The sequence below is a fragment of the Pongo pygmaeus genome, chromosome 12, assembly GCF_028885625.2.
Source record: "Pongo pygmaeus isolate AG05252 chromosome 12, NHGRI_mPonPyg2-v2.0_pri, whole genome shotgun sequence".
Lineage (NCBI taxonomy): Eukaryota > Metazoa > Chordata > Mammalia > Primates > Hominidae > Pongo > Pongo pygmaeus.
Window position 1 is genome coordinate 90,054,427 of NC_072385.2, and position 12,560 is coordinate 90,066,986.

The 12,560-nt window shown below is 39.0% G+C and overlaps 2 protein-coding genes across 5 annotated transcripts in view; one reads left to right on the top strand and one right to left on the bottom strand.

The window, feature by feature from the left end:
• Positions 1 to 12,560, bottom strand: part of PLEKHH2 (pleckstrin homology, MyTH4 and FERM domain containing H2) — a 130,099-nt gene that overhangs the window by 83,237 nt on the left and 34,302 nt on the right. For all 4 annotated transcript variants that reach the window (XR_010123107.1, XM_063648774.1, XM_054475166.2 and 1 more), the window contains exon 3: positions 10,234 to 10,296. Coding sequence is in view for 3 of the 4 variants with exons in the window: in XM_063648774.1 (XP_063504844.1) it covers positions 10,234 to 10,296 (63 nt within the window). In the remaining variant the exon portion in view is untranslated. The remainder of the gene's footprint in view (positions 1 to 10,233; positions 10,297 to 12,560) is intronic.
• Positions 11,146 to 12,427, top strand: C1GALT1C1L (C1GALT1 specific chaperone 1 like). Its single transcript, XM_054475180.1, has one exon. It carries the CDS (start codon positions 11,253 to 11,255, stop codon positions 12,198 to 12,200), a length of 948 nt encoding a protein of 315 aa, XP_054331155.1. The 5' UTR covers positions 11,146 to 11,252; the 3' UTR covers positions 12,201 to 12,427.

Sequence of the window (12,560 nt, forward strand, 5' to 3'; positions counted from 1 at the left end):
GAGGCAGGAGAAATGCTTGAACCCAGGAGGCAGAGGTTGCAGTGAGCCAAGATCATGCCACTGCACTCCAGCCTGGGCCACAGAGCAAGACTCAGTCTCAAAAAAAAAAAAAAAAGAAGAAGAAGAAGAAGGAGAAGGAGAAGGAGGAGAAGGAGAAGAAGGAGAAGAAGAAGAAGAAGAAGAAGGAGGAGGAGGAGGAGGAGGAAGGAGGAAGAAGGAGGAAGGAGGAAGAAGGAGGAAGGAGGAAGAAGGAGGAAGAAGAAGAGAAAGAGGAGGAGGAAGAAGAGGAAGAGGAAGAGGAAGAAGAAGGAGAAGGAGGAGGAGGAGTAGGAAGGAGGAAGAAGGAGGAAGAAGAAGAAGTAGAGGAGGAGGAGGAGGAGGACGAGGAGGAAGAAGAAAGAGAAGAAAAAGAGGAAGAAGAGGAAGAAGAGGAAGAGGAAGAAGAAGAAGAAGAGGAGGAGGAGGAAGCAGAACTAACTTTACAGAAAGGGAAGATTAGCTCATGTGTTAGAATGGTCAGAGGCAACTTTAAATGTAGCTGCTACCATGCCTGAATCAAACACAGGCAAGGGATCAAGCCCAAAAGGATAAAATAAAAGCACACATACTTTTATAGGGGAATAATCTACCCCTCTTTGGTTAGCATAAATAAATGTAATATATTAAGGTATTCACCTAATCAGATACTTGGGAATGAATCCCATATGTCAGTATTTTCCAAATATGCTCTTTGCTGCTTTTCTATCTCACAGGAGTACTCATAAGTAGAACTGGGTTGATTTGATCATATTGCTTTCAAAACTTGTGAACAACAACAATAAAGATGCACTAGGGCCAGGCATGGTGGCTCATGCCAGTAATCCCATCACTTTGGGAGGCTGAGGCTGGAGGATTGCTTGAGCTGACAAGTTCGAGACGAATCTGGGCAATATGGAGAGACATCATCTCTACAAAAAAAAAAAAAAAAAAAGGTTAAAAAAAATTAACTGGGTGTGGTGGCACATGCCTGCAGCCCTAGCTACTCCAGAGGCTGAGGTGGGAGGATTGCTTGAGCACAGGAAACAGAAGTTGCAGTGAGCTGAGATCGCACCACTGCACTCCAGCCTGGATGACAGAGTAAGACCCTGTCTCAAAAGACAAACAAACAAAAAAAAGATGTACTAGAACATTGAGTATAAAGATCACCAAGATTTATCTGGCAATAAAATATTTATCTGTGACTTTTTTTTCTGCAGACAATTTAGTTAATTGTTACAGAAGTAATGCCATTCATTGATAAACAAAGAGAAAAATGTACAAAGCTAAACTATAGAGTTGACCTGGTTTTAGCTGAGTACTGCTTTTAGTGGCGAAATATTCCTTTTTGGTTAAGATAAATACAGTTGTTTGAGTCTTAGGACATGGTTCAATGAGAAATGGCAAGCTGATTTAAGCAACATAAACATCAGATAGGCCACAGTCCCATGGAAATTGTTAAAGATAGCAAAGGATTCCGTTACTCTTAAGTTATTAACACTTAGTCCTGCAAAGGCCAAAAAAGGTGACATCATCAGTGCATGAGAATTCATCTGCTCTCTGTATTTCCTGTCGATTTTTAGATTATGAGGTAATATAAAGAAAAAAAGTCCTTCTGAAGTATAACAAAATATGCACTAAATAAATTTAAAGTGTTGTGACAAAAAGAAATGCCTACAGGTTTTGCTAACTCATGGAAACTCTGAGAGATTTGTAATTCTCTCTCTATTTTTTTTTTTTTTTTGGTAATGGGAGTAGCAGTATGTCTAAAATAACCAATCCTGGTGTATTTTTGCTTAAAGATATAGCACATAGAATTAAATAACTTTATACCCGACATCCTCAAAGAACAACTTCAAAGGAGAGAAATCCTTCCTGTCAAACTTACCAAGACCAGTGGTTGGCCCCGATGGCAACAAACCTCTATGGTTTGCTTCCCTTGAATCGGGAACAAGGATCCTTTTTTAAAGAATCCTCACTGGATCTCGTAAGACCCAAGGAATCGGGGCGGGGCAGGGGTCGGCGGGGGGTGGGGGGTATAGATAGTTGAAAATCACAAATAAAAAATACTTAATTTAGTTTAATTTTCAAAAACAAAGAAATTTGCCACGTATTATGAATTAAGAATTTTAAATTAAGGCAAAACAAAACCATCCTCAATTTCTTTCTCTTTTTCCCATAATATGGGCAGTTAAAGGAGAGAAAGGAAGGGAAGGGAAAGATAGGGAAGAACAGATAGATTACATGTAGAGACATACAGAGACAGCCAGGGTACAGAGGTAAAGAAAGATGCTACTAGGAAGGCCAAAGTCAGAAAACACAAGACAATGAAGGAAAAAGAAGGGAAGGGAAAGGAAGGGGAAAAGAAGAGAAGGAGAAAAGAAGGAAAGGGAAGGGGAGGGGAGGGGAGGAGAGGGGAGGGGGATGTACTAGAACATTAAGTATAAAGATCACCAAGATTTATCTGGCAAATGTGTGACTTTTTTTCTGCAGACAACTTCGTTAATTGTTACAGAAGTGATGCCATTCATTAATATACAAAGAGAAAAATGTACAAAGCTAAAGTATAGAGTTGAGCTGGTTTCAGCTGAGTACTGCTTTTAGTGGTGAAAGTCAGACAGGCAGACAAGCCAACAAATGTGTGCTGCAAGGCATGTGGCTGAACAGCAACAGGCATATACGGCTCAGTACACCTCTGCAGAAAAAGACTAAAACATCTGGTATGGAGTGACAGAGAATGCTGTAAGCATTCTGAAAGTGTCTTTCACAGAATTTAAGTAGGCTTTTTATGATTTTACTGTTAAGTATTGCCTTTGTAGAGATGTAAGTGGGAATATCACTACTTGGTACTATCAGCCAAAGAATATTAAAATACAGGCACAGCATAGATCCTTACATTACTAATCGTACTTCTACCACCACCACCATTTACTGAGGGCTGACTGCATGCCAGGCACTTTACTTAAATCAGTCAATCTTCAAATGGCTAAATAGCACTTCTATGTGGCAGGAAGTATTCCAAGCACTTTACTCATAGTAACTATTCAATCTCCCCCAAATCCTATGAGCTAGGTATTAGATAGTACTACATTGTACAGATAGGAAGCTGAGGCCCAAGTTGAAAAGGTGGTAAGAGATGGAGACAGACTTTGAACCCAGACAGTTTGGCTCAAGTCTGTGTTCTTAATCACTGTGTTGTACACCTCTACACAATATGCAGAGACTGTGGGCTCTGCAAATATTAGCTCTTTTCCATAAGTGACACAACTAAGACTCAAAGAAACTAAGAAGCTTTTTCAGTCAACTAAGTGGGAGAGTTTGGATTTAAATCCAGCTAAAATTTTAAGTTTGTTCCCAAGGCAGAGAAACGTGAATTCACCTTGATTTCTCTTTGGCTGTACAGACTTTACCTTGCCAAATGGGTTTCATATTCCTCTCCTGTCTTCACCCTTCCCCTTCAAAAAAGAAAAAAGAAGAGGAGGTAGAGGAGATCGAATGGGGGAGGAGAAGGAGGAAGAGGAGAAAAAAAATCAACAACAAAAAATTTTTTAAAAGGCCAATTTTGCAGTTCACGCCTGTAATTTCAACACTTTGGGAGGCTGAGACAGGAGGATTATTTGAGCCCAGGAGTTTGAGACCAGCCCTGGCAACAGTGAGGCCCCATCTCTACAAACAATTTAAAATTAGCTGGGTGTGGTGGCACATGACTGTAGTCCCAGCTACTTGGGAGGCTGAGGCAGGAGGATTGCTTGAGCTCGGGAAGTTAAGGCTACAATGAGCCATGGTCGCACTACTACACTTTAGCTTGGGCATATAGTGAGACCCCGTCTCAAAAAAAGAAAAATTAACCGCTTATTCCAAACTCTGGACTTTAATTCTATGTGTCTAGAACACCAATATATGTTAATCGAAATAACTACACTCTAGGAATCCTGGAGAAGAGCTGGGTTAGAATTAACCTTGAAATGTGCCCTGCCCATAATTTTCTTGGCAATTTCTACAATTGTCTTGGATTGGCTTTCTCTCATGTTATATCCTACATTCATCTTCTCATATCTTGGTAAGACTCATTGGGCATTTCACAATAAGAAAAACTTGTTTATTTTTCTAGGCAGGGATCATTATTAGATGTCAAAAGAATTCTGATCAAGATAGATTCAAACTGTGGAAATGGTATCGTTTGTGTATTTAATGTTTAGCTCCCACTTATAAGTGAGAGCATGTGGTATTTCGTTTTCAGTTCCTGCATTAATTCTCTTAGGATAATGACCTCCAATTGCATCCATGTTGCTACAAAGGACCTGATCTCATTCTTCTTTATGGCAGTGTAGTATTCCCTGGTGTATATGTACCACATTTTCTTTATCTAACTCACCATTGATGGGCATCTTGGTTGATTCCATGTCTTTGCTATTGTGAATTGCACTCTGATAAACATAGAAGTGCATGTGTCTTTTTTGGTAGAATGATTTGTTTGTTTTCAGCTTAGGACTGTTAATGAATAAAGTTGCTTCACATGTCCATAAACCTATATTTTGGTGGATATGTGCTCCTATTTCTCTTGGTATACACCTAGGAGTAGAATTGCTGGGTCATATGCTGGCAAATGTTTACTTTAGTAGATGTTGCCAAACAGCTTTCCAGAGGGAATAAATGTCCAAAGTTGCATTCCTACTGGAAGTGTATGGAAATTCCAGTTGCTCCATCTCCTTGCCAACGCTTCATTGTTGTTCTTTCAATTTTAGCCATTCTGGCTAAGTTATTGTTGAAAAGAATGCTAACTGAAAAGTCATGAAGAAACCCTAATGCATATCACTAAGTGAAAATAAAGCCAATCTGAAAAGGCTATATACTGTCTGATTCTAACTATATGACATTCTGGAAAAGACAAAACAATTAAATCAGTGAAAACATCAGTGGTTTCCAGGGACTTAAGAGGAGGGAAGGATTGAATAGGTAGAGCACAGGAGACATTAAGAGCAGTGAAAGTATCCTATATGATACTATAGAAGAGGATACACGGCATTACACATTTGTCAAAATCCAGAGAACATAAAACACCAAGAGTAAACACTAATGTAAACTATGGGATTTGGGTAACAATGATGTGTCAGTGTTGGTTCATCAGTTGTAATAAATGTACCACTCTGGTGTTGGATGCTGATGGTGAAGAAAGCTTGAATGTGTGTTGGAGGGGAGAGGATATATGAAAGCTCTGTACTTCATACACTGTCAATTTTGCTGTAAATCTAAAACTGCTCTAAAAATTAAAGTCTGTTTTTAAAAAAGCAATAACCTCACTGATGAAATCATTGATTTAAACAAGGTAAACAATGGCTGCTAATATCACCAAAAAAGAGAGAGAGAGAGAGAGAGATAACTAGACATTATTATATACCTCCTGGTGGAGGTCAACAATATCACCCAAGAAGTAGTCTTGAAAAGAGAGAAGAAAAAAAGTCAAATTTTTAGATCTAACTATATTTTACAGGAAATATAGGGGTAGAGGAGTTTGTTAAATCACATCATAGGTATGCAATTGGCAAACTCCAGAATGTGGAAAGCTTTAGAGAACAAATTAACCCATACAAATAAATTGAAAGAAAAAAGGGAAAAAGACCCTATAAATTAAAAGAGTTTAAGAATCAAATGAAATGTGTCAATCTGGTTTAGATCCCAATTGAACAAACCAACTATTAAAAACAAAAAAAAGAGGGCCGGGCGAGGTGGCTCACACCTGTAACCCCAGCACTCTGGGAGGCCAAGGTGGGCAGATCACCTGAAATCGGGAGTTCGAGACCAGCCTGACCAACATAGAGAAACCCCATCTCTACTAAAAATACAAAATGAGCTAGGCATGGGTGCCTGTAATCCCAGCTACTCAGGAGGCTGAGGCAGGAGAATGGCTTGAACCTGGGAGGCGGAAGTTGCGGTGAGCCGAGATCGTGCCATTGCACTCCAGCCTGGGCAACAAGAGCAAAACTCCATCTCAAAAAAAAAAAAAAAAAAGGGGTATATAAATAAAAGAATTAAAAAGGGGTACTCAAACAAATATATGTATGTTCTTAACAGCACTAGTCACAATAGTCAAAAGACGAAAAGGTAGAATAGGTAGGGCACAGGAGACATTGAGGGCAGTGAAAGTCCATAAAAACACAATGTCCATAAAAGGACAAATGGATAAACAAATTTTGTGTGTGTGTATACATATATATGGAACATTATTCAGCCATAATGAGGAATAAAGCACGATACATGCTACAACATGGATAAATATCAAAAACATTCTGCTAAATGAAAGAAGCCAGACACAAAAGATCACATAGTATATAAATCCATTTATATGAAATATCCAGAATAGGTAAATCCATAGCAACAGAAAGCAGACTGGTGGTTGCCAGGGGCTAGTGGGAGGGGAAATGGGACTAAATGCTTAACGAATATGGTTTCCTTTTGAGATGAGTTTGCTTTCGACATTTTGGAACTACATAGAGGTGATGATTGTACACAACACTGAACTGTTCATTTTAAAATGTTAATTTTGGCCGGGCACGGTGGCTCACGCCTGTAATCCCAGCACTTTGGGAGGCCAAGGTGGGCAAATCACAAGGTCAGGAGTTCGAGACCAGCCTGGCCAACATGGTGAAACCCCATCTCTCTAAAAATACAAAAAATTAGCCAGGCGTGGTGGTGGGTGCCTATAGTCCCAGCTATTCGGGAGGCTGAGGCAGGAGAATCGCTTGAACTCAGGAGGTAGAGGTGGCAGTGAGCTGAGATCGCACCACTGCACTCCAGCCCAGGTGACAGAGTGAGACTGTCTCAAAAAAAAAGTTAATTTTATGTTATGTGAATTCCACTTTGATTAAAGAACAAAACAAATAGCAATTATTAGCTATTTGGAAAAATTTGAATACTGACTAGATCTTTGATATACTGAAGAATTATTGGTAATTTTTTGGTGTGATGATGGTATTGTGGTTATGATTTTTAAGAGTGTTTGGTTTTAGATTAGTATAGTATATAATAATGGATGAAACTATACCATGTCTGGGATTTGCTTCTAAATAGTCCAGTGTGAGGGGGCAGGGGAAGTGAGTGGAGGTATAGATGAGCCATGACTTGACTAATTGTTGAAGTGGGTGATGGGGGTTCACTATACTATTTTCTCTACTCTTGTATGTGCTTAAAGTCTTGCCTAATAAAGTTGTAAGATTTCCTTTTCAAGCATAATTAAGAAAATCAAAGATTAGGCTACATTGGGTTTATTTAGAAATCTATCAGGCACTTACTCTACCCTATAAAATTAAATCTTTCATGTATCTGCTGAACCTAAAATAAAAATTGAGGGTGATGGGGCCTGGTGGGGAGAGGGTCCAGAGTAGGCTCTCAGACCCAAAACTGAATGGGGTATCTGGGGCATCAGGGAGCTCCCTTGCCTGGCCCTCAGTGGCCTGATGAAGTAAGAGGGTTTGGTTGAGTGATTCAGATCTGGTCACTACAGCAGGAGGACAAAAATGCATATTGTGTCACATCGTGTACAGCTCCAAAAAGAGGCACTAGTCATGAGTGCCGAAGGTGCGGGGCCACAGAAGTGGGTCTTTCTGCATATGCAAAGCACATTTCTGGCCAGCTGCACAAAGATAACGTTGATGCCCAGGAAAGAGAAGATGATGGAAAATGAGAGGAAGAGGAAGAAGATTATTTTGACAAGGAACTCATTCAATTAATAAAACAAAGGAAAGAACAAAGTCAACAAGAACCTTCCAGTAGCAACCAAGAAGTAAATTCTGATGACAGGTGACCCCAATGGAGCTGAGAACACCAAATTCCTCACCAACACAGACAGACTTACAGTCAGCCAGCATGGCATCACCCTGGACCTCCACAGGAGGATTGTAATTGGAAAAAAGATCGCTTTAATAATACATGGAGAAACAGCTTTCTGCATTCTTTGAGGAACAGTGGTGAACCAAAAGGATGTTCTGAGGGGCATTAGGGTGTTGCAGGAGACTCCTTGACTGGGTTTCACAACCATAGTAATTCTGGAGTTGGTTGGCATTCAAATAGTGGAACAGTAGATTGGAATCATAATGGTCAGGAAGGAATTCCAGTTGGCATTCTGAGGGAACAGGTGGCTTTTCCAGTTGGCATATGAACAACAGTAACGGAAACTAGAAATCCAGTGTATGCAGTAAAAATAATTGCAACTAAAGTGGTCCTGGACATAAATTTCAACCAGGCAGAAACAGAAATTCTAATTGTCAAATGGAAGATGTGATTATGCTATGGAACAAGAAATCAAATAAGTCAAGCAAATACAATCAAGAGAGATATAATTGGTAGTGGCAAGAAAATGAGAAACTTGGAATGAGAAACTTGGTACAGCTGCCACATATAGAGGTCCTTCTGAAAGATTTACAAGTGATAAATTTCCTTCAGAAGGCTTACTTGACTTAAATTTTGAGCAGCCAGAAAGCCAAACCACTAAAGAAACAGACACTGCAACTTCCAGAATTAGTGGAAAGAACGGCAATGCAGCAAGGGGGAAAGCCTTGTTGCCAGGCTCCTTACCCTTCTAAAATAAAAATTAAAAAGGAAAAAGATTTGGTAGTACTCAAGTTGAAGGAAGGAAATATGACAAACTTAGAGGAAGCATAAGGAATTTCATATGCACTTCTTAGGAGAAATAATTTTGTATTTAAGCCTTTTTTTCTTTTGTTTTTAGTTGATACATAATAATTGTACATATTTATGAGATACAGAGGGATATTTCCATGTGTGTATACAATGTGTAATGATCAAATCAAGGTAATTAGCATGTCCAGCACCTCAAACATTTACTATTTATTTGTGTTGTGAACATTCAAAATCCTCTCTTCTAGCTTTACGAAAATATAGAAAGCTGGCTCTTTAAGCTTTTTGTAAATATGCAATAAATTATAGTTAACCATATTACTCCATAGCACCGCAGAACACCAGAACTCACTGGAACTCATTGATTAAACTGAATATGACTGAGGTCTTTTCATGAAATGAGAAGCTATAGATTTAGAATCGTTAAACTTTAAGGCTGGGTGGGCCCATCTAAACTCATCATTTTACTGCTCGTTTTACTGCTGGCAAGGCCCAGAAAGGGTTATGTGACTTATCAAAACATCTTTTAAAAATAATAAAAGTTGTCTGAGCACAGTGAGCTCACACCTGTAATCCCAACACTTTGGGACACTGAGCATCACTTGAAGCCAGGAGTTCAAGATCATCCTGGACAACATAGTGAGACCCTGTCATTACAAAATTTAAAAATTTTAATAAATAAAAGTTATATTAAAAAACTCAAAGTATGAAAATATAGGTGGCCAGGCATGATACCTCACACCTGTAATCCCAGCACTTTGGGAGGCCAAGGTGGGCAGATCACCTGAGGTCAGGAGTTTGAGGCCATCCTGGCCAACAAACCCCATCTCTACTAATAATATAAAAATTAGCCGGATGTGGTGGTGCGCACCTGTAATCCCAGTTATTCAGGAGATTGAGGCAGGAGGATCTCTTGAACCCGGGAGGTGGAGGTTGCAGTGAGCCAAGATTGCGCCACTGCACTCCAGCCTGGGCCACAGAGCAAGATTCCGTCTCAAAAAAAAAAAAAAAAAAAAATAGGGGAAAACATCATTCCTGATTCCATAATTCAAACAATTTTAAACATTTGTTAAAATTTTGGGGTGTTTCCTCTCAGCCTTTTTTTTAACTCTGAGGTTTGACTTTTCCTAATATAACTCTAAGCATTTTTACATATTAATGCATATCCTTAGAAACAATTATTTTCATGGTTGTCTAATATTTCATGGAGTTGATAGAGTTTACTTTTTCATTCTTCTATAATATGGCATTCATATTATTTCCAACTCTTTATAACTACAAATAAAGCCGCTATGAATATATTTATATACAAAACTTAAATATAATTAGTATTACCATAAAAGTCATATTTGATTTTTCTCAGAAGTAAGATAAAACTTCCTAATGGAAGCCTTTTTTTCCTTTTGAAAATTTGTTAATGGACAAAATAGAGTAGATTCTCCATTTTCTTTATGGATCAAGCTATGAACAGTCAAAATGATAAGATGTAGAGGCAGGCTGATAATTGCCTTTCCATTATGAGCAAAACAATCTTTATGTGAGTAGTACAGGCAAAAAAAAATTTAAACTAAAATTATACTCTACCTGTTGAAAAGCTTTTTCTGCTTGACGTTCAGCATCAATAACTTGTCTCTCAAGCTGTTGCATCTGTAGAGTGAGGGAAAATATAAATACAAAAATTTATTTTTGAAAAATAAGCCTTTCTGAAAAAGGCTTTAAAAATCTCAATGTCATCATCAGTTTGGATATTTTAAAATAGTTCACTGGAGATGAGTTAAATACAGTTAGCACATTAAAGGCTCTTTGCATATTTAAAAGTTGATCAAAATGCCAGAGTTTTGATTCTTTTAATACAAGGACTATATATATACCTCAAGAGTATTCATCAATAGAATTTTCTTCAGTGGATTGTAAATTAAAAATTACTGATTAACATATATTAAGAACAAGAAATAAATCTAAGAGGAAAGAAAGGCTTCAAATGTCCTATTTGACGGGTTGATCAAAAAGTCATAATGACATCAAGGAAGTGGTGGGTTCTCATGAACTCCGTGGGTGCTACGTTTAAATAAAAACTCTGGGTAGTTTTACATTCTTACAGACTGATAGAGGGAGTATAGAAGAGATTCTTTGATTAAACACACAGACACACAAATACTAAAACGAATATTATAAGGAGAATTTTAAAAGCCTTAAGAAGGACCCCATGCTAATCAACATAAGGGATGTGTTGTACCAGGGGCTGAATACACAAATCGTGAGGTAAAACTCAATTTTATTCTTTTTGGCTCAGTGCTGATGTCTGGCCCACTTTAGAGCCGTCTGTGACTCATCTCTGCTCATCTTCAACTTTATTGTTGGTTGGAAGGCCGGGCGTGCAGAACTCCTGGTATACCTCTCACCCGCAGCAGCCCGGACCGCATCCGCAGTGGCCGCCGCGTCCGGCTCTTGCCCCGCCCCCTTCTCTACGCCACCGACAAGCAACCTCCCGCAGCTAGAGTGGCCCAACCGGGAGCGCGGCCGCCAGCGCCGGAAGGCGCAGCACCCCGGGACCCGGTCCCAGACTGCCTTTGACCCTGGCGCACTGTCCTAACGCCTGGAAAATGGTCTCCGCTAGTGGGACATCATTTTTTAAGGGTATGTTGCTTGGGAGCATTTCCTGGGTTTTCATAACTATGTTTGGCCAAATTCACATTCGACACACAGGTCAAACTCAAGACCACGAGCACCATCACCTTCGTCCGCCTAACAGGAACGATTTCTTAAACACTTCAAAAGTGATACTTGTGGAGCGCAGTAAAAGTATTCGTGTTTTCTGTATCATCTTTGGAGAATCCGAAGATGAGAGTTACTGGGCTGTACTGAAAGAGACCTGGACCAAGCACTGTGACAAAGCAGAGCTCTACGATACTAAAAATGATAATTTGTTCAATATAGAAAGCAATGACAGGTGGGTACAGATGAGGACCACTTACAAATACGTCTTTGAAAAGTATGGCGACAACTACAACTGGTTCTTTCTTGCACTTCCCACTACGTTTGCTGTCATTGAAAATTTAAAGTACCTTTTGTTTACAAGGGATGCATCCCAACCCTTCTATCTGGGCCACACTGTTATATCTGGAGACCTCGAATACGTGACTGTGGAAGGAGGGATTGTCTTAAGTAGAGAGTCGATGAAAAGACTTAACAGACTTCTCGACAACTCTGAGACCTGTGCAGATCAAAGTGTGATTTGGAAGTTATCTGAAGATAAGCAGCTGGCAATATGCCTGAAATACGCAGGAGTTCATGCAGAAAATGCAGAGGATTATGAAGGAAGAGATGTATTTAATACAAAACCAATCGCACAGCTTATTGAAGAGGCATTGTCTAATAACCCTCAGCAAGTAGTAGAAGGCTGCTGTTCAGATATGGCTATTACTTTCAATGGACTGACCCCCCAAAAGATGGAAGTAATGATGTATGGCCTGTACCGGCTCAGGGCATTTGGACACTATTTCAATGACACACTCGTTTTCTTGCCTCCAGTTGGTTCAGAAAATGACTGAGGGCTGGAGAATAATAGACCTGTGCTGTCCAAGAGCACTTGAAATGTGGCTAGTCCAAATTCTGATACAGTGTAAGTGTAAAATACATACTTCATTCAATAATTCATATATTATTAGAAAACAGTATGAAGATGTAAAACATCTCATTAGTAATATTTTATATTGACTCCACATTGAAATAGTGTTTTGGATATTTTGCATTAAATAAAATATACTATTAAAATTAATTTCACCTGCTTTTTAATTTTATTAATGTGTCTATTAGAATATTTTAAGTTACACATGTAGCTTACATATTTCTACTGGATAATAAAGGTGTGGAACATTTGTTGTCACCATGTATGGCCACATATTTAACTG